Genomic DNA, 23,547 nt, shown 5'->3' on the forward strand with positions numbered 1-23,547 from the left:
TGGGAAACCACTTCGAGGATGGCTGAGGTGGGAATAGAACCCCCTCTACTCAGTTGACCTCCCGAGGCTGAGTGGACCCCGTTCCAGCCCTTGTACTACTTTACAAATTTCGTGGCAGAGCCAGGAATCGAACCCGGGCCTCCAGAGGTGGCAGCTAATCACGCTAACCACTACACCACAGAGGTGGACTACAGGGAGTTACTAACGTTAATTGCTATCCGGCCCCGCGGTGAAGGGGGCAAAGCGTCCGCCTGTTACCTGGTGGCCCCGGGGTCGATTCCCAGCCGGGTCAGGGGTTTTTAATTGCAAATTATTAATATCCCTGGCCTGGGGACTGGGTGTTTGTGTCATCCCTAACGTTCCTTTCCTCACATTCAACACTTTACACTTCCGCAATTTCCAAATACACGCACGTTCCTAACATATGGTGCAAGTAGGAGGCAAAAGATCTTTCTAGGTCGACGTACCGAACAAACAGCATTAAAAAAAAAAAAAAAGGTTAATTGCTGAGAAAGATGACATTTCAGCACCACTTAGAAACATCTACAGTTTTCTCAGGACTTTAATCTGACATTCAAAGTGATATTATTGATGCCGTAGCTACTTTTATGATCAGTGAAATTAAAGACGAGGTTAAGAAAGCAAACTTTATTTCCGTTATTTTGGATGAAAGTACAAACATTTCTAACACAGTACATCTCTCGATGTATTTATGTTAGTCCCGAAGGTGAAATTCAAGAAATTTTTGAGATTTGGTGATGTAAGCGGTGACCATTCTGCTGTTTCTCTCTCTAAACATCTCTTTGGGAAGTTACACGAAATTCAGTGTGGTGAAAAATTAGTAGCAGAGAGATCTGATGGCGCAACAGTGACTCGTGGTACATAAATCTGGATTGGTTATGTGGTTGTGCAAAAATGAATAAACTGTACTGTTGGCCATGTACAGTACCGCTCAAAAGTTTAGGACCACATTAAAAAATCATGAAGTTCCATCCAGAACCTACTATTTTTATACTAGACCTCTGTATTTTTTTCCTCAGCTCTTGCATCTAATATGATATACATCGCCTGATTTCAGTGATTTACGCCAAGTATTGTATAAGTTATACAATTTGAAATGTTATAAGGTCACATCAGAAAGTCAACATTTTTGGAAATATTATGTACTGTATCCTCTAATTGGTTTCAAGTATCACCACCAAGATTCTTGTAGAGACTTAGCAATAGTTAGTGGGTCATTTTAGTATAAATATGAAAAATCCGAAAAAATGCGGCACCCATTTTTGTGGGTTTTTTTTTTTTTTTTTTCAAACCAGTGCTAAAATAGTCAATTTTTCCTTGTTTTGTCATAGGTCTCAGTGTGAACTATCGACATTAGAAACGTATTCTTGGATGCCATCCACAGAGTGCAAATGAAACTATCAGGGTAGATAAGTTTGACGCCGATAGCTCACACTGAGACCTTGGGCCATGCATGAAAAAGGAAAAGAAAAATCAACAATTTTGACCCTGGTTCAAAAAAATGAAACATGAAAAAAAACCGGTGCCGTATATTTTTGGAATTTTTATATTTATACTAAAACGGCCCCCACCTATTCCTAAGTCTACAGAGAAATCTTGTTGGTGATACTTGCAACCAATTAGAGTATTCAGTACATTATATTACCAAACTGTTTGATTTTTTGTTGTGACCTCCCAAGAGATAAAAATTCATAACTTCTATAGTATTTGGACTAACTCAATGAAATCAGGCGACATATATCCTATTAGATGTGAGATATAAGAAAGAAAATTACAGAGGTCTAGTGGCACAATTTTAGGTTCTTGACGACATTTCGCGATTTCCTTATGTGGTCCTAAACATTTGACCGGTACTGTATTCTATTTTCCTCAGAGGAAAAAATTGCTTGGAATACAGACGGTGGGGACGATTTAGATAAATATACTCTCAGAAGGTGTGTGGTAACACTTTTCAAAATGTCATATGTCGCCACTGCCTCCTGCCATTCTTCCCACGTGTCTGTACCAGCAATCATTCTCGCTACTTTCATGTCTGTTACTTCTAACTAATTAATAAGATATCCTGAGTCCACCCAGCATTCACTCCCATAAAGCAAAGTTGGTCTGAGGACAGACCGATGTAAAGTTAGTTCTGCCCAGGAGCTGACTTCCTTCTTACAGAATACTGGTGACCGCCACTGTGAGCTCACTGCATTAGCTTTACTAAACCTTAATTCAATCTCACTATATTACCATCCTGAGAGAACATACATCCTAAATACTTGAAATTATCTACCTGTTCCAGTTTTGTACCACCAATCTGACATTCAATTCTCTTGGATTTCTTACCTACTGACATCAATTTAGTCTTTGAAAGGCTATTTTTCATACCATATTCCTTGAACCTATTTTCAAGTTCTAAGATATTAGACTGCAGGCTTTCGGCACAATCTGCCATTAAGACCAAGTCATCAGCATAGGCCAGACTGCTTACTACATTTCCACCTAACTGAATCCCTCCCAGCCGCTTTATACCTTTCAGCAGATGATCCATGTAAACTATGAACAACAGAGCTGAAAGATTACGGCCTTGTCTAACCCCTGTAAGTACCCTGAAACAAGAACTCATTCTACCATCAATTCACACTGCAGCCCAATTGTCAATTTGATTGATTTTTATTAATCTATCCTTAATCTCATAGCCCCCCAGTATGGCGAACACCTTTTCCCTGGGTACCGTGTCGTATGCTTTCTCTAGGTCTGTGAAACATAAAGATAACTATCTTAGAGGTGAAGCTTCCAGGGTGTGTAGAATTATTTAGTTTATTTTCCGGGTTGAACCGTGCTGTACGTAATGTACAGGAAACAACAACACGGTTCAACCCAGAAAGTAAACTAAACATAACTGTCTATTCCTCTCATAGCATTTTTCATTTACCTGGCACATACTGAAAATTTGATTCTGACAGCCCCTCTGTGGTCTCAAACCACACTAGTTTTCATCCAACTACCTCTCAACCACTGATCGCACCCTCCCTTCCAACATGCCAGTGAATACTTTGCCTGTATACTAATCAATGAGATACCTCGATAGTTGTTGCAATCCTTCCTGTTCCCTTGCTTACAGATAGGTGCAATTACTGTTTTGTCCAAACGAAGGTACCTTACCAACACTCCATGCTAATCGTATTACTCTACAAAGCCATTTCATCCCTGCCTTCCCACTATACTTCACCACTTCAGGTCTAATTTCATCGATTCCTGCTGCTTTATGACAATGGAGTTTATTTACCGTCCTTTCCACTTCCTCAAGCGTAATTTCACTAACATCATTTTCCACCTCCCCACGAGCTCAGTTGTTCGCGACACAACCAGGAAGATTTCCTTTTACGTTGTGAAGATTTTCAAAATATTCTTTTGCCTTGGTACTTGTCCTGTGATTTCTTGGGATCTATTATGAGTTCACCTGAATTATCAGATCAAAAATTAGATGGATGGCTTTTCCGGCGTTTGCTCTATTAACCAGCGTTTCGTCTTAGGTCTGACACTAGACTCTTCAGAGTGGGATGTGTCAGACCCTACCCACTGACGCTGGGGTGTATGCAGGTGAACTTATCAGAAGCTTATTTATTGAAGCACAGTCTGATAACTGCATACGGGAGATAAAACTCCACAATGGAATTAATGCCCGCCTAGCAATTCCAAATGGAAATTCTAAGTTCCCATAGAGGGAATTAGATTCTTTTCCACCAATAGAGCATATCAAAAATTAGATGGATGGCTTTTCCAGCGTTTGCTCTATTAACCAGCGTTTCGTCTTAGGTCTGACACTAGACTCTTCAGAGTGGGATGTGTCAGACCCTACCCACTGACGCTGGGGTGTATGCAGGTGAACTTATCAGAAGCTTATTTATTGAAGCACAGTCTGATAACTGCATACGGGAGATAAAACTCCACAATGGAATTAATGCCCGCCTAGCAATTCCAAATGGAAATTCTAAGTTCCCATAGAAATTCTAAGTTCCCATAGAATTTCCATTTGGAATTGCTAGGCGGGCATTAATTCCATTGTGGAGTTTTATCTCCCGTATGCAGTTATCAGACTGTGCTTCAATAAATAAGCTTCTGATAAGTTCACCTGCATACACCCCAGCGTCAGTGGGTAGGGTCTGACACATCCCACTCTGAAGAGTCTAGTGTCAGACCTAAGACGAAACGCTGGTTAATAGAGCAAACGCTGGAAAAGCCATCCATCTAATTTTTGATATGCTCTATTGGTGGAAAAGAATCTAATTCCCTCTATGGGAACTTAGAATTTCCATTTGGAATTGCTAGGCGGGCATTAATTCCATTGTGGAGTTTTATCTCCCGTATGCAGTTATCAGACTGTGCTTCAATAAATAAGCTTCTGATAAGTTCACCTGCATACACCCCAGCGTCAGTGGGTAGGGTCTGACACATCTCACTCTGAAGAGTCTAGTGTCAGACCTAAGACGAAACGCTGCTTAATAGAGCAAACGCCGGAAAAGCCATCCATCTAATTTTTGATCTGATTTTTGATATGCTCTATTGGTGGAAAAGAATCTAATTCCCTCTATGGGAACTTAGAATTTCCATTCACCTGAATTACCCAAAACACAGTTAATTTCCTTTTTCCTTCCCTTCCTAAGATTCTTTATTACTGTCCAGAAAGGTTTCCCTGATGCTTGACGTAGCCTTTCCATGTTAATACCAAAATCTTCCCATGACTTCGTTTTAGATTCAACAACTATTTGTTTCGCTCTGTTTCTTTCATCTACGTACAATTCCCTGTCTGCATCAGCCCTTGTTTGGACCATTTCTGATAAGCCTTCTTTTTACGTTTACAAGCTGCTCTCACTTCAACATTCCACCAAGATGTTCGCCTTTTCCCATCTTTTCACACAGTTGTTCCTAGGCATTCCCTTGCTGTTTCTACTACAGTATCCCTGTATACTACCCATTCTCTTTCTACATCCTGAACCTGCTTACTGTCCACTGTTCGTAACTTCTCACTGATCATATCCATGTACTTCTGTCCAATCTTCTCGTCCTGGAGATTTTCTACCCTTATTCGTTTGCAGACAGATTTCCCTTTCTGTATCCTAGGCCTAGAGATACTTAGTACACTACAGTTCAGATAGTGGTCTGTATCATCGAAAAATCCCTGGAAAATCTGTATATTCGTAACAATTTCCTGAATTCGAAGGCTGCTAAGATATAGTCTATTATGGATCTGGTACCCCTAACCTCCCAACGTGTAGAGGTGAATAGACTTATGCTTAAAAAATGTATTCATAACTGCTAAACCCATTCCAGCACAGAAGTCCAGCAAACGCTTCCCATTCCCATTAGTTTCCGTATCTTCCCCACATTTACCAAACCCGTTCGTATCCTTCAGTTCTATTTCCAACTCTCGCATTGAAATTGCCCATTAGCACTATCCTAATCTTGCAGTTAACCCTGACTATGATGTCACTCAATGCTTCATAAAACTTGTTAACTTCATCCTCATCTGCACCCTCACATGGTGAATACACTGTGACAATTCTTGTCCTAATTCCTCCAACTGCCAAATCTATCCACATCATTCGCTCATTTACGTGCCTAATAGAAGCTATGTTGTGTGCAATAGTATTCCTGATGAAGAGCCCTACCCCACACTCTGCCGTTCCCTTTCTAACACCCGACGAATACACTTTATAATCTCTTCCTTGTTATCTCCCCTTACCTGAATATCATTTACTCCTAGCACAACCAGATGCATCCCCTTTGCTGACTCAGCCAGTTCTACTTTCTTTCTTCCATAAGCCCCATTTAATATTAATAGCTCCCCAGCAAATTCAATTTTGTTTGCCAAGTTGTTTCCAAGGAGTCCCTCGCTTGTCAAATGGGAGTGGGACTCCGTTACTCCCATAGGTCTGAGGCTTGCTTAAAATGTTCTGAGCTCGGTGAATTAATTCACTTACACATAGTCCAAGTGAGGATATCTCCTCTAACGGGTTACGGACCACAGTGGATTGTATAGTCCTAGTCGTCCGAGCACAAGGAGGACCATGACTCAGAATATGTCCGAGATGCCCACTCCCACTCCATAGCAACTGGTATCCCGACTCTCAGGACCACCTACTAGGCTACTCAGCCGTTGCCCATGGTTCATGAACTAGGATGTAACTACTGTAACCCACACCATGAACCACCATGAACCTTCTTTGTTATTGCTTTATTACTGGCATTTGCTTTTCTGGTTAATAATGGAAAAAAGAAAGAATGAAATGAAAACTTTCAGTACGGAGAAGGTTTGAATCTTGGAAAAGGTTGATTAATTCTGCAGAACACATATTGCACTGCATGCAAGTTTCTGTATCCACGCTGAATAAAACGGCGAGAAACAGAGGAACCATAACATCATATGCTTCAGAATGTAGATGAAACTCCAAAAAATGAAATATGCATCACATTCCAAATATGAGGAAATGAAAAAAAAAAAAATAGTGCAAAAATAGTTTGAAACTTCAAGAGCTGCAGGCATTCCAACTGATGGTGTGATCTAAAGGAAATAGGCGTGTAAAGTGGCAAACATTCTTGGCATCGAAAATTTTTCACATCCAATGACTGGATCGATCAATTTAGGAAAAGGCATACCATAACCTATAAAATTGTTTGTAGGGAATCAAATGCAGTGATGAAACTGTGGAAGAATGGGTCAATGGAAGATTGCAGGAACTGACAAATATGAAACCAGGAACATTTTAAACCTAGACAAAAATGGATTGTGTTTCAGTGTGTTACCCAGCAGACTTTGGCATTCAAAGGGAATAAATGCCATGGTGGGAAATACAGCAAAATAAGGCACACAGTGATGTTGTGAGTTAATGCTGATGACTCCGAGAAGCTCCAAGTTTGTGTAGGGGAAATCTAAAATTCCTCGTTGTTTCAAGCATGTGCGATAATTGCCAGCTGCCCATGATGCCAACCATAAAACAGCAGTTGGCTGCTATAGATGCAATAATAGGTGTGCAAAATAGGAATATTCTTCTTTTCATTGACTGCTGTCCTGCACATCCTGTGGAAGTATATCTAAGGAACTTACAGTTACAATTTCTGTCTCGTAACTGCACAAGCATGCTGCAGACATTGAAAATTATGTATCACATCCAATGGCTGGATAGACCAATTTAGGAAAAGGCCTAACATAGTCTATAAAACTGTTTGTAGGGTATGAAATGCTGTATCAAGAGCCGGGTACAACAAACTGTATTCCTTATGGATGCTGGAAAGGATGCATTATCATTTAAAGTATCAGTCTTGAATGCACTTCACTTCATTGTGCAGTCTTGGAAGGCAGCGAAGCAAGCTACTATCTCAAATAGTTTTTTGAAAGCAGGATTCTTCAAGAATTGTCCTGATACTCAGCTGCCAGCTGAAGAAGAAGAAGAAGAAGAAGAAGAAGAAGAAGATGATGATGATGATGATGATGATGAGCACAGTGAAGTGATGCCTACCAATGCTGAGGCAAGTGTAACAAATAGAGGACATTAGAAATAAGAAGTGGAGACAGAGATCGATCTGGACTATTTTGGTACGAAGCAGTGATTGTGTAATTTCCATCTGGAATAAATGTGTGTTAATGTTTTAAATACATACAATAGTAGTAATTAAAATGTTCCACCAAGAGAAAGAAAACTTATTGCAAGAAAGATAACCAGATTAAAAGAATATTTACACAATATTTCAACTACCTACCCTTCTCCTGGTCAGTGTATGAGCAAAATTACAAAGGCAGTGTAATTTTTTTATTATTATTTTTTTTTACAATTTGTTTTATGTCATAATGAGACTGATAGGTCTTATGGCGACAATGGGATAGGAAAGGCTTAGGAGTGGGAAGGAAGCGGCTGTGGCCTTAATTAACGTACAGCCCCAGCATTTGCCTGGTGTGAAAATGGGAAACAATGGAAAACCATCTTCAGGGCTGCCGACAGTGGGCTCGAACCCACTATCTCCCAGATGCAAGCTCACAGCTGCACACCCCTAACCACACAGCCAACTCGCCCGGTAAGGCAGTGTATTACCAACAGTTAATTTGCATTGGAACTTCATTTGAGATAAGTAGTAGGATAAGATTGAAATAATCTATAGATTGATAATATGCATCCGTATAACATTTGCCTCCTTTTCCAGAGAATCAATCAATCAATCAATCAATCAATCAATCAATCAATCAATCAATCAATCAATCAATCACTACTGATCTGCATTTAGGGCAGTCGCCCAGGTGGCAGATTCCCTATCTGTTGTTTTCCTAGCCTTTTCTTAAATGACTGCAAAGAAATTTGAAATTCATTGAACATCTCCCTTGGTAAGTTATTCCAATCCCTAACTCCCCTTCCTATAAACAAATATTTGCCCCAATTTGTCCTCTTGAATTCCAACTTTATCTTCATATTGTGATCTTTTCTACTTTTAAAGACACCATCCAAATTTATTCGTCTACTGATGTCCTCCCACGCCATGACTCCACTGACAGCTCGGAATGTACCACTTATGATATAGATGTTGATTCCCATAGGGAATCTGAAATATTTGTCCTGAATGAGCAAATTTATAATACCAATATAAATGGTCCATTTATATTGGTATTGGTATTATATATTATTATTATATTATTATATTATAAATTTGCTCATTCAGGACAAATATTTCAGATTCCCTATGGGAATCAACATCTATATCATCTGATGGCCAAGCAGGCATCAATTTTTAGTGATGAGACAAAGTCTCTTAGTGCATTGGCACTGCCGGTGGCTCCAGTTAGCCTACACAGTGGCCTCCACGGTATGCACTAGCCAGCGTATTGGTAGGTGTGCTAGGTACCAACTGATGAGCCCACCCTAGCACACGAGGGCGAAACGCTGGCAACCAAGAATGAGCTAGCTGGAAAATTTATGACCATTTATATTGGTATTATGTACCACTTAGTCGAGCAGCTCATCTCCTTTCTCCCAAGTCTTCCCAGCCCAAACTTTGCAACATTTTTGTAACGCTACTCTTTTGTCGGAAATCGCCCAGAACAAATTGAGCTACTTTTCTTTGGATTTTTTCCAGTTCCTGAATCAAGTAATCCTGGTAAGGGTCCCATACACTGGAACCATACTCTAGTTGGGGTCTCACCACAGACAAATATGGTCTCTCCTTTACATCCTTACTACAATCCCCAAATACTCTCATAACCATGTGCAGAGATCTGTACCCTTTATTTACAATTCAATTTATGTGATTACCCCAATGAAGATCTAATAATGTTATTTGCTTTACATGCCACTAACTACTTTTACGGTTTTCGGAGACGCCGATGTGCCGGAATTTAGTCCCGCAGGAGTTCTTTTACGTGCCAGTAAATCTACCGACACGAGACTGACGTCTTTGAGCACCTTCAAATACCACCGGACTGAGCCAGGAACGAACCTGCCAAGTTGGGGTCAGAAGGCCAGCGCCTCAACCGTCTGAGCCACTCAACCCGGCCAATGAAGACCTTTCCTTATATTAACACCTAGGTATTTACAATGATCCCCAAAGGGAACTTTCACCCCATCAACACAGTAATTAAAACAGAGAGGACTTTTCCTATTTGTGAAACTCACAACCTGACTTTTATCCCCGTTTATCATCATACCATTGCCTACTATCCATCTCACAACATTATCGAGGTCATTTTGCAGTTGCTCACAATCTTGTAACTTATTTATTACTCTGTACAGAATAACATCATCTGCAAAAAGCCTTATCTCTGATTCAACTTCTTTAAACAATCATTGATATATATAAGAAAACATGAAGGTCCAATAACACTGCCTTGAGGAATTCCCCTCTTAATTATTACAGGGAAAGATAAAGCTTCACCTACTCTAATTCTCTGAGTTCTATTTTCTAGAAACAGAGCCACCCATTCAGTCACTCTTTTGTCTAATCCAATTGCACTGATTTTTGCCAGTAGTCTCCCATGATATACCCTATCAAATGCCTTAGACAGGTCAATTGTGATACAGTCCAATTGACCTCCTGAATCCAGGATATCTGCTATATCTTGCTGGAATCCTACAAGTTGGGCTTCAGTGGAATAACCTTTCCTAAACCCAAACTGCCTTCTATCAACCAGTTATTAATTTTGCAAACATGTCTAATATAATCAGAAAGAATGCTTTCCCAAAACTTACATACAATGCATGTCAAACTGACTGGCCTGTAATTTTCAGCTTTATGTCTATCACCCTTTTCATTATATACAGGGGCTACTATAGCAACTCTCCATTCATTTGGTAAAGTTCCTTCATGCAAACAATAATCAAATAAGTACTTCAGGTATGGTACTATATCCCAACCCATTGTCTTTAGTATATCCCCTGAAACCTTATCATTTCCAGCTGCTTTTCTAGTTTTCAACTTTTGTATCTTACTGTAAATATCATTATTGTCATAGGTAAATTTTAATACTTCTTTAGTATTAGTCACCTCCTCTATCCGAACATTATCCTTGTAACCAACAATCTTTACATACTGCTGGCTGAATACTTCTGCCTTTTGAAGATCCTCGCATACATACTCCCCTTGTTCATTAATGATTCCTGGAATGTCCTTCTTGGAACCTGTTTCTGCCTTAAAGTACCTATACATTCTCTTCCATTTTTCACTAAAATTAGTATGGCCACCAATTATGCTTGCCATCATGTTATCCTTAGCTGACTTCTTTGCTAGATACAATTTCCTAGTAAGTTCCTTCAATTTCTCCTTACTTCCACAACCATTTCCAACTCTATTTCTTTCCAACCTGCACCTCCTTCTTAGTCTCTTTACTTCCCTGTTATAATATAGTGGCTCTTTACCATTCCTTACCACCTTTAAAGGTACAAACCTATTTTCACATTCCTCAACAATTGCTTTAAACCCATACCAGAGTCTGTTTACATTTTTATTTACCGTTTTCCACCGATAATAGTTACTTATTAAAAACTCTCTCATGCCTGTTTTATCAGCCATATGGTACTGCCTAACAGTCCTAATTTTAATCTCTTCCTTTCTTTCACATTTATTTTAATTACCACAAAAACAGCTTCGTGATCACTAATACCATCTTTAACTTCAGTTTCTCTACAGAGCTCATCTGGTTTTACCAGCACCACATCCAGAATACTCTTCCCTCTAGTTGGTTCCATCACTTTCTGAATCAGGTGTCCTTCCCTTATTAACTTATTTGCCATTTGTTGGTCCTGCTTCCTGTCGTTCGCATTACATTCCCAAGTGACATTTGGTAAATTGAGATCACCCGCTACAATCAAGTTCCTTACCTTATCGTTTCCCACATAGCTGATTATCTTATCAAATAATTCTGGATCAACATCTGCACTACCCTTTCCTGGTCTGTACTCTCCAAAGACATCAAGTTGCCTATTATCTTTAGAAATGAGCCTTACCCCTAGAATTTCTTGTTTGTCATCTTTAACTTTTTTGTAGCTTACAAATTCTTTTTTCATGAGAATGAATACTCCCCCTCCTACGATTCCTATCCTATCTCTACGATACACCCTCCAGTTCCGTGAGAAAATTTCTGCATCCATTATATCATTTCTCAGCCATGATTCAACTCCTATTACAATATCTGGTAAGTATATAACTATTAAATTACTTAATTCTATTCCTTTCTTTACAATACTTCTACAGTTGAGCACCAACTATTTTATGTCATCCCTACTTGATTTACAGTTCCCTGTTCCCTTAACACCGCTCCCTAGGCCACCCTGTTTCCCTGAATGTACCTCCCTATAACCCTTCTAAACAAATTTCCTAACTTATATGTACCACTGCGGTTTAAGTGAAGGCCATATGAGCGCAGATCCCTATTCCCTACCCACCCATTAGGATCTAGAAATTTTCACTCCCAGTTTCCCACATACCCACTCCACAGTCTCATTTAAATCCCCAATCACCTTCCAGTCAGTATCCCTCCTACACCGTATTCCACTGATAACAATCTCCGCTTCCTTAAACTTCACCCGTGCTGCATTTACCAGATCCCACACATCCCCAACTATGTTGGTACTTATACCTGCTTGTCTTACGTTGTTAGTACCAACGTGAAACACTACCGCCTTCTCCTTTCCCTCCTCCTTCTCTTCTACTTTCTTCAACATCTGCCTTAACCGAATTCCTGGATAACACTCTACCCTGGTACCCTTTCCTCCAAACACTTTCCCGACATGTCTAACGATAGAATCCCCCATGACCAGAGCTTCAACCCTACCCACCTCATTTGATCCCCTCCCCCTCCTGGTCAGTCCTATCTTTCCTGATAGCTGCAGAAGCTACTTCTTCCTCCCTTTTCTCCATCCCATGACCCTGTTCCACCTGTCTTTTCCTATCCACTACTCCACATTTCCCTTTCCTACCTCTTCCCTTTTCCCTACCTCCACACTTCTCGGCAACAGTTCCCTGTTCCTCATCTTCCCTCGGTTGTTCTACCTGCAGTGACTCGTACCGATTTCTCACCGACACCTGTCCTGACTTCTGATCCTGAACAGAGCCCTTAGCCTGCAATCTCCTTCCCCTTAAAACATTAGACCACCTGTCTTCTACAATTCCCCCATTTCCTTCCCATCACTCCTTTACACCTACGGTATCCTGTACATTATTTAAGGGAGGCCTACTTTCCTTCCTGTCCTCTGAGAGAATCCTAATTATCTCCCTCAAACTCTCCAATGCCTGGCCATACCCACAGTTCCTACACTCGCACTGCTTAGCCATTTTTTACTAAATAATGAAAAGAAAAGGAAAAATAAGATAACTTATTCTGTGGAAAATAAAAATGAAAGGAAAGAAATATTGTCTAGGTTAGCTCACAAAGATCACACAACAGTAAGTTAATTAATATAGGCTACTACTACACTACAATACTACGTAATTGTACTATTTTTTATTCCTACAACACGCTAACACGATGAAAATTGCTGTTAATTACTGGAAACAGAGAATAATGCACAAGAATTATAAAATTCTTAACTGCAGTTAAGTCTACCCTAATTACAACAACAGAATTTTAGTAAGAGTGTTGCGACAGATACCAGAGAAACGGTACTATACTACACAAATATTTCACAGTAATAGAATTAACACTCTACTTTCTAATAAGATGCTATAATACACTGGAATAGTTTTAAACTACGTTCAGATATATTCTAATTACAATAGGTTATTACCAGGCAAAAACAGAAAAGAAAATTACCATTAAAGTTCAAAATTCGCAAAACTACTCAACATTATAGAATAGGCACTCTAATTTCTAGTAGGTTACAATATACCGGTACACTACAATAATCTTAAAACTACATTCAGACGTATCCTAGCTTCTTACTTAGCACAAATAGAAATGAAAATTCCAATTAGGCCTAAATTTAGATATTCGCAAGGACTACCGGTAGGTACTCAAAGATTACCAACAAAGTTAAACACGTATACAGATTAATATTAGAACTACTTTGTCCTACTATGCTGTAATAGAAATGAAACCTGCCGTTTGCACAAAAATACACACGAATATAACAGGCAAGATACTATCTAATATACCGTATCTACACTACAATTTTGAACTGAATTGCGGTTATGTGATCTTTACAGATGGTGGATTACTATTATTTTCCCTACTCCGTGGGACGGAGAATAAAAGTGTCCTTAAATGCTGAAAAATATGAGGTTGTTTACAATAATTTCTCAAAAGTATTTCTGTCTAAACTACGCCAGGGACTTGAATTGCAATTATTGGAATGTAGGAACTTGATTATTAGCTAACCGCTCATAAATACTGTAATGTCGAGGGTGTGAAATATAAATTACGGATACTTTAACTGCCTACTCAGAACTACAAATGATCGGAATACAAGAACCAGCTGATTTTTATTTATATTTTCTTGATACACTACATGCTTTGTTCACAACTGTAGCCAACAATGCCAATATCTGAATAAGAAGAGCGACAATAATCAATAACAATTACGACTGTTAACTATTTCGCCAGTGAAATACTGTCTATTCTGTTGAAATCGTTTCTTTAAACAAAATTTACAACAGTATCGCGTTATTAAAAAAAGTTATTACCTTCGTGATAGGAGGGACCGTTGAACTGCTATTTGAAATACGGTACTCTGTCAAATGCCTGCACTAATAGATATAACCCCTGCCGAAGTTACGGCTCTTTAATATCCCGTCTTTGTAAGTATTTTATCAACAAACCTATTGATATTTTAATAATACTATTAAAAAGAAAGAGATAATTCTTCTTTCACGCAGAGCTAAATTACAGGTTGTAATCTAGCGAACGCCTACAGAACTACTCAGTGTGAAAACTGTAAATAAATACCACTAATCGCAGATTACTACAAACAAACACTAAACACAATTATTTGTGGAGCTAAATATCATGCACGCACGCATGCACACAAAAAAAAAACTACTTTATCACTGAGATAACACAGAGCTCTTGGAACAGTCAACCACTCGCTAGCGCATCCAACAATGGATCTCCTACGGTGCCCTAAAATTTATAAAAATGTATAATCAATTTTAAATGCAATGTAATGCAATGCAATGCAATGCAATGCAATATGAATTGTTTTTACATGATTGACACTTTTCTCCCATTTGCACCAGTATCCCTTGGGTCCCTTGCACAGTGTATTTTGTACTTCTAGTTTAACATTTTCTTTACTGGAGACAGCAGTTCCAAGGTGGCTTAAGTTTTTTTGTACATTCAATTCTTTCCCCCACTCAACTGTAAGGTTAAACTGAATGGATGTTCCACTCATTTTCATCGCCACTATCTTTTTCTTGCTCACATTATTGATTTATATTTTTTTAATTTGCTGCTCTAACAATCCAACCTTCTCTGTGCCTCCTCCTCTGTCTCTCTCCAGATGGCAACATCATCAGCAAAAACAAATGCTTCAAGTCTCCAACATTCACTGATTTAATTTCCTTGATAATGATATTCACGAGTGTGATAAAGAGAAGTGGGGACAGTGAACTTACTACTTATACTCCCATTTTTTTTAAAAAACCATTCTGATCTATTTCCCACTTGCACAATGCTCTCACAACCTTCATAAAATATACTGATTTAGAGATTTTTGGAACCTTTAGGCTTTCTAGGTTCTCCAATATTTCACTTCTTGGCACACTGTCAATGCTTTTTCTAAGTTCAAAAACACAACAATTAGGTCCTTCCCTCTTTCCCAATACTTTTCCATTATCTGTCTAACAGCAAATATAAGATCTACTGTCCCTCAGTTTCATCTGAAACCATGTAGTTCTTCTTCAAATAGGTGTTCTGTTACTGCTCTTAGTCCCTTCTGTACGACTTTTCCATTATCTTACGGCAGTGTGACACCAGGGTAAATCCCCCTATAGTTGGTACACTTCCTCTTACTTCCTTTCTTAAATAATGGTACAATCAGCCCTTTCTTTCTATCGTTTGGTATTTTATTCTCTTTGCATATTGCTTCTAGTGTTCAGTGTATCCACTGCATACCATATTTTAAGTATGTAACACCTACAAGCTATTGAAAATACCAAATTGATAAATGGTGACTAAGATAAGTATAAATAACAAGATTGGGCGCCACCTGCAAAACAACTGCAGGGATAATTAACTCTGTAGAGCAACGAGCAACTCCCTCTCCCAAGGCGACGGTCATCAGGCTGACGAAGCTCCAGACTTGCTTTATAACCTTACCTGTTACTGTTTACCTCTGAAATTAAATTTGGATAGCATGCCAGGTTTTCCCTCACTCCACTGATAAAATTTTTACCACGAGTTTCACTACAACAATTTACTCCCAAAACAATATTAAAACAAAACAAACACCAACAATTATCATCACGTGATGAAACCAGTATAAACCTACACGAACAACTACAAGCTATACACCACAACTGTACATAATTCTGAAGGCCAAGCTTCAAACTGATTATCCTACAGATATGAAGGCTGTCCCTTCCTAACCTTAAATACATTAGCACAATGGCATCATCACCGTGGAATCTTACCACGTCATAACTGTACAAAAAACAAACCCAGCCACCTCACTATACTCTGTTACTAAGCCATACACATCCACAATGTAAAATGTCTGCTGTGGGATTAGTAAATAACGACAAGCATGTCGTATTATTCAAAGACTGAGCAAGTAATATAAACACTTCGGCTACGTTTCCATCAAGTCGTAATTAGTTCTATGCACAACATATTACCTCCAAATTACACATATAAAAGACTGCCCACAATGTATATTTTCTCAGCGAGGAATCCATAGTCTTACAAAAGAACACCATGTAGCATCTTCCACCAACCGCTCACCGGTAATGTGAATTAAGAGTAATGCACTCGTCATGACTCTGTAATTGTGCAGTAATGCACCCGTGAAGAACTTGTACAACAAAGACTTCGCAGTGGCAATCATCTTCAACAGCAACCTCAGTATCAGTGATCAGTAACCGCAAACTCGTGCACATTAAAAATAAACTCGTAGCACGCACGCACAATATGTTTCGTCCATCACTCCATAACAAACAAGCTGAAAAACTCGTTGCACACGCACACATATATAGGCTCGCTCCATGTGGCGTAGCATCTACTAAAATCCACAGGAAACAACACTACCACTGTCACATCTTCCAGCATCTCTTGGTCAATGCGACCTCGTTCGAAATCGGAGCTTTTAGATTGGTTACCAAGCTGCTGATTCGCAAATGGCGAACTTGCACGTTTGTCCACGTTGATGAATTTGCATCTTCAGCATCCACTTCCCGGCCTAAGCCCGGGTTTCTAAACTATATATTGTAACACTTCCAACTGACTTCAACCGTCTTTCCTGATATAGCCACTGTTTTCCGTGTTGCACAATTCTTGAGCAACCTACACTGCCATGCCATGTGCAGACTCTTACACAAATTAAAGTTACACAGATCCAAAATTCCCTACTACAAATTCTTCTTATAATATTACTTTTTTACATTATAAATGAATAAAATTACATGATTTTCATGACTTCAATTTACGGATTATTTTACAAAAATTTCCTAACCTAAAACTTGGGGATCATACATTTGTACGGTTACAAGTATCACACAGAATATTACTGTTTGCAAGTAACTTCCCAAAGCTGTATCCGAGCCATGTAACAGTTGTAATTTATTAGAACACACTTTCCAGGTAATATGAAAATTTTGATCCTCAAGTCGTGAATTTCAAATATTTTATTCTTCATATCAATTATGTCCAGAGCTTGCACAGCAAAATGTCAACTACACATAAAACAAAACACTCTCCTTGCCATTCACATGCGGAAAGGGAATTATCACAGGTCTAACAATGAATTTACACAAATATATGGAACCATAAAGTACCATGCAAATTAATCCGAACACACTTGTATCCAAGATATTTTATAACTGATGCTGGCAGAAACATGTGCTCCTGCTTTCAAGCAAATTGCATTGTTGGTGTATGGCAGCATTATTGTTAATATTATTGGACATTATTGGATGATCTTTATAACACAGTCATTAGTTGAATGTCTCCGAGTAAGGTTGTATAAGTTTTCAGTATTGTGCCATGTTAACTGTACTGTAAATTTATAATGGACACTACCCTGCGGAAATGTTAAAAACTGCGACATTAGCCAGGCATAATTCTGCTGTATAATACAGAGGTAAATTGCTTCACAATGGCTATGCTAAATTCAATTTTCAAGTGATAATGAGAAACCAGGTCCTTTTTAAAGCTGAAGGAAGGAAACTGTGGTCAGAAGCACAAGAAAACATGCAAAGAAGACCATCTACTCATTAGGAAACATAAAATAAACCCCAGACTCTCAGTAGTTAACCTAAACTGAGATTTGATTCAGAGTGGGGTGAAAAGTTCATGTTACAACAGTTTGTGGTCAGCACGTTTCTTATGTGCATAAAGAAACATTTGAGAAAACATCACTGGCCCATATTCAACAAGCACTGATACTTAATCCAAAAGTTATGTTCTGGGGATGTTTTACATACATAGGCCCTGTTAAAAGTACGATAAAGTGATCAGTATATAGAAATCCTTTGAAGGATGGTAGTGCAAAATTTACAAAACTCTCTCCAGATGATGATAGGGTTTTTCAACAAGATCTTGCACAATGTCACACATCCAAAAGGGTGAACAAATTCTTTGAAGACAAAAACATTGAAGTGCTCCACTGGCCCGGCAACTCACCTGGTATCAACCCCATCAAAAATTTATGGACCATTTGTAAGAAGAGAATGGCAAAACTGGGTAAATCAATTAAAGTGAGCACAAACTGTTTGTTTATCAAGGTGTGGTTTCACGATAGAGAGATAAAGAATATTTGCACAAAATTGGTGGAATCCATGCCAAAACGTGTCACTACTGTTTTGAAGAATCAAGAAGATATCATCAAGTATTAAGGTATGATTTTCTGTAATTGCAGAACTGATTTTCAGTAGTTCAACTTTTATCATGAGAACACTTTTCTGTATCTTGTGTGGATTAATTTGGAAGCTACTGGACATGTTCATGAACTATGTCAAGCCCAAACAGGTGGGGTTTTGTCATTAAGTAAACCATATGCAACATGCCAGATATTTTGTAAGATCAGGTCTTTGCAACTTGTGCATAGTATGATGCAATGACCTTTGCTCTTTGACTGGTCGAAGATGATCACCCAGTCTCCTGTCTTAGTCTCTGGAGAGATTTTCATGGGGATAACAATAAATGCATTCTTGTAAATAAGATTGCTTTTAGTGCCAATCCTGATTACTATTTCAGAGGCTCAATAATGAATGAAGACAAAAGGTAAGCTGGTCTAAGTATTCAAGTTATAGATGTGCTGTCAACGGATCAAACATGAATATTGTGTAGACTTATGAACTTTACAGAAGTAATGGCAGTTAGATTAGAGTTAATCAGTTTACAGTTTATGAAGGTCAGCTTTACCTCCACATGGGTTTTGGCATCTTCTTCAGCAGCCTGTCTCCTCCTCCTTTCCTCCATAAGTTGAGACTGAAGTGTTCGCTCAGTATTAGCAGCCTGCTCCTGGAAAGAATCGAGTTTCTTCTCTAATTCTAACACTTCCTCTCGACTTGCTTGTAAATGGACACTTATTTGTGCGTTTTCTTCTCGCAGTAGCTCCTTCTCTTGTTGTATACTCTCCATTTCTAATAAAAGTGAATCATCTAACAATGATGACGTAGTCGCTGATGAACCCAGAGATACAGTTGAGCCTGCGACACATAAAATGGAAATTTGAAAACTAAGTATTTTCTCTCACAAAAGAGCAAAAAAAGTATATTTTTAAAATGAACACTGAAAGAATACAATTTCACTTGGTGGGATAGGTTTAATCATAGTCCTTAACTGGTCTAGTCTGGCAACACATTTCCTCAACATACAGATACAGAAATATGAAAGAAATTATACAATAATGTCCAGTGCGTGTACAGCAAAATTTCATCCGTGCATAAACAAAACACTTTTCTTGGGTTAAGCAAATAAAAAAAGAACATTTACTACACAAGCAACTACAGACTAGCTTTAGTAATTTCTTAAAACATGTTGATAAAAGTGGTCTGAAAATCCTGGGAAATTCTAGTTGATGCAACCCATAGCAACAACTACCTACTTCATTAAGCTCTTACTAGATGAATAACCATGGCATCATGACATGTCAGTATGTCCATTCCAGGGCTGATATCTCCGTTCTGTTCATTACTGTTTCATTACTTTTGAAGATGCCATCAAGTGAAGATATACTTTAGACAAAAAGTTTGACAGAAAACCTTTAGTTTGAATGTTAAATGACATCCAGCTATACTCAATAAATCAAAGCGCCTTCAGCTCTGAAGGCAAAGAAAGATGATTGGTAAGAGAATGATGCAGCTGTTGGTTAAAAAAAATGATACATCGTACAACTGATGAAATGATCTAATAATGGGAAGGCTAATTTGAAGACAACTGGCAACAAATTTATGAAACTGAAACAGTGGAGTTCCTCAGTCAAGAAGATAACCCTGTCTTCTGCAAAGCAGCCTAAGTCTTTTGGCTGGTACTGAATCAACCACTGGGCATTCATCAGCTGATGCCAACCAACGAAGATATTCAAGCAGACAGTCATAACACAATGCCAGCTGAAGATACCTAAGAATGTAAAAAAGGGCAATGTACACTAAAACATGGGAGACAAAAGACATGTTTATGCATCAATTGCAAAGAATAGTTCTTTTGCAACAATTTAAACTAAACAAAATACAAATTAAATGCAAAAAATTACACATTTAAAAATTAAAAATTTCTGTGAGAAGTCTACTCAAACTGACCCTTATGATATGGAAGGGTTTTTAATTCTTCAGAAATTGTAAATGGAATAAAAATAAAACTGTGTATAATATTGTTACTGTTAAAAAAATGAACATTAAGAATAAATAAATAAAACTACAAAACAAGAGTGAATGTATGACTGTGTATGCAAACAGATGCAAGCTTGTATCAGTTTGTGGAATTACTGTATATATACATTTTATTTGTTAAGTTATTTGAAGTTTTATTTTATTTCAATATAACTTTCCTTTTTAAGGAAAAGGATATAAACTATATATTAACTGACTAACATTCCTTGGTGTTTGAGATTTCCTTGGATTTTTGTTGTTTCTGTTTCATACTGTTGGTCACCAATTGCAGCCTCTTAATATACCAGCAATGCCAATTTCCACATAGTTGCATCCATCCTGTGAATGTTTTGCTGCATTATGTAGAACTGCACAGCAATTACTTTTGGTACCTTATTCAATGATATGAGTGCACAGTTTGTAAGAATTAGGAACCTTCATTTCAGTTGCCCAGAACATCCTTTAAATTGTGTCTATGATGACTCTTTCTCTAGAGTGTACTAAATTGAAGTTTCTCTGTACTTCACTGTGATAAGGTTTAAACAGGATAATGAACCAAGGTGATATTACATGCCCTGTGTTACCCAGCAAAAACATGCTACACCATTATACCAAGAAATTATACCTTTGACTGAGCTTCGCCTCTATATTCTGGCATTGTGCACTTTTCCATGCAACTCAGTATTGACACAGGTAAATTATTCTTGAGTGCCACAAGTAACTTGCATATATATCCTTCGGTATCCTTTCCAGTTTAAATATTAGTCTCCGTGGCTTTCCATCTTTTTTATTTCAACGTGCGTCTAATGCACAGATTACAGTTTTGAGCCAGACATCCCTACCATAAATCCATCCCTTGATTAATTTCCACTGCTGTGGAAGGGACATGAATTGGATGACTTTTCTATTATCTTGTCAATTATGAAGTTTATTGCAGACTAGCAATTACCCGCGGCTTCGCTCGCGTGGATTTCGTAATTTGATCAGAGTAATCGTTACTCGGCATTGTACTAAGAGACTATCTGAAAATTCCTAAAGTATAAAAACTCACCCAAAAATTGAGTTTCATTTACCCCAGAAATTCTTTGTAAACCATGTTTTTGGTATTACCTTTTCGGGCTCAGACGACCATGCGACATAGAACTGTACATGCGAGAAACAGTCTTCTCTCAAGTCAAAAAATAAATACATCAACAAACAACAAAAATTACCAGAAAGCAACTGAAAAAATAAAAATCACAGATAAACTTGAAGACTTAGTACACAACCTTAAACAAATTGCAGAAGACCTGGCTCACGCAAAAAACACCAATGGTGGAACAGTGAATGTGATGAAACAGTGGAGAAAAGACATCAGGCATGGCTATTACATCAGTCCCAAAAAGCAGATATATCCTATCAAAATCTAGTAAAACAGAGAAAAGAAACTACCCAAGTCTTAAGAAGAATAAAAAGACAACATCATAAGGACACACTGCAGTTAACTGAAGAACAATTCAATAAAACTCAATCAAGGGACTACTACAAAACCTTCAGAAAGCAGCTCCAAAAATATTAACCCCCGACCCTACTGATGAAGGATGAAAATGGTAAGCTGGCTCATAACAATGAAGACAATGCAGAAATTCTGGCTAAATATTTCAACAAGCTTTTAAATTGTGAGGAACCTACAGAACTCCTTCATTTGGACACCAACACCCCGATAAAAACACCACCAGAGAACATCAATCCCCCCACAATAAAGGAAGTCTACCATGCTCTGAATAAATTAAAAAACTACAAAGCGTCAGGAGAAGATCAGACCTTTGCGGAAATCTGGAAATATGCAGGAACATCAGCAAGTTGCTCTATATCAACAACTTGTCTCTATCTGGATTAAAGAAGAACTACCAGAACACTGGACAACAGCCCTCATTCACCCACTGCACAAAAAAGGAGACAAAACCGACCCTAATAACTAGAGGAGAATCTCGCTGCTAGACATACATACATACATACATACATACATACATACATACATACATACATACATCATCATTATAGACTGTTATGCCTTTCAGCGTTCAGTCTGCAAGCCTCTGAGAATTTACTAAACGTCGCCACAATCCTTGATTTGCAAGTAGTGTTGTGGTCTCATTTAGTTCTATACCTCTTATCTTTAAATCGTTAGAAACAGAGTCTAACCATCGTCGTCTTGGTCTCCCTCTACTTCTCTTACCCTCCATAACAGAGTCCATTATTCTCCTAGGTAACCTATCCTCCTCCATTCGCCTCACATGACCCCACCATCGAAGCCGGTTTATGCGTACAGCTTCATCCATCGAGTTCATTCCTAAATTAGCCTTTATCTCCTCATTCCGAGTACCCTCCTGCCATTGTTCCCACCTGTTTGTACCAGCAATCATTCTTGCTACTTTCACGTCTGTTACTTCTAACTTATGAATAAGATATCCTGAGTCCACCCAGCTTTCGCTCCCATAAAGCAAAGTTGGTCTGAAAACAGACCGATGTAAAGATAGTTTCGCCTGGGAGCTGACTTCTTTCTTACAGAATACTGCTGATCGCAACTGCGAGCTCACTGCATTAGCTTTACTACACCTTGATTCAATCTCACTTACTATATTACCATCCTGGGAAAACACACAACCTAAATACTTGAAATTATCGACCTGTTCTAGCTTTGTATCACCAATCTGACATTCAATTCTGTTGGACTTCTTACCTACTGACATCAATTTAGTCTTCGAGAGGCTCATTTTCATACCATACTCATTGCACCTATTTTCAACTTCCAAGATGTTAGACTGCAGGCTTTCGACACAGTCTGCCATTAAGACCAAGTCGTCAGCATAGGCCAGGCTGCTTACTACATTTCCACCTAACTGAATCCCTCCCTGCCATTTTATACCTTTCAGCATATGATCCATGTAAACTACAAACAGCAAAGGTGAAAGATTACAGCCTTGTCTAACTCCTGTAAGTACCCTGAACCAAGAACTCATTCTACCATCAATTCTCACTGAAGCCCAATTGTCAACATAA

The 23,547-nt window shown here is 38.5% G+C and overlaps 1 protein-coding gene across 2 annotated transcripts in view; it reads right to left on the minus strand.

Annotated features, from left to right (window-relative positions):
* Positions 1–23,547, minus strand: part of LOC136864429 (golgin-84) — a 148,632-nt gene that overhangs the window by 44,448 nt on the left and 80,637 nt on the right. For both annotated transcript variants that reach the window (XM_067141415.2, XM_067141414.2), the window contains exon 6: positions 19,058–19,344. In XM_067141415.2, coding sequence (XP_066997516.2) covers positions 19,058–19,344 — 287 coding nt within the window. The remainder of the gene's footprint in view (positions 1–19,057; positions 19,345–23,547) is intronic.

The sequence above is a fragment of the Anabrus simplex genome, chromosome 2 (genome assembly GCF_040414725.1).
Source record: "Anabrus simplex isolate iqAnaSimp1 chromosome 2, ASM4041472v1, whole genome shotgun sequence".
Lineage (NCBI taxonomy): Eukaryota > Metazoa > Arthropoda > Insecta > Orthoptera > Tettigoniidae > Anabrus > Anabrus simplex.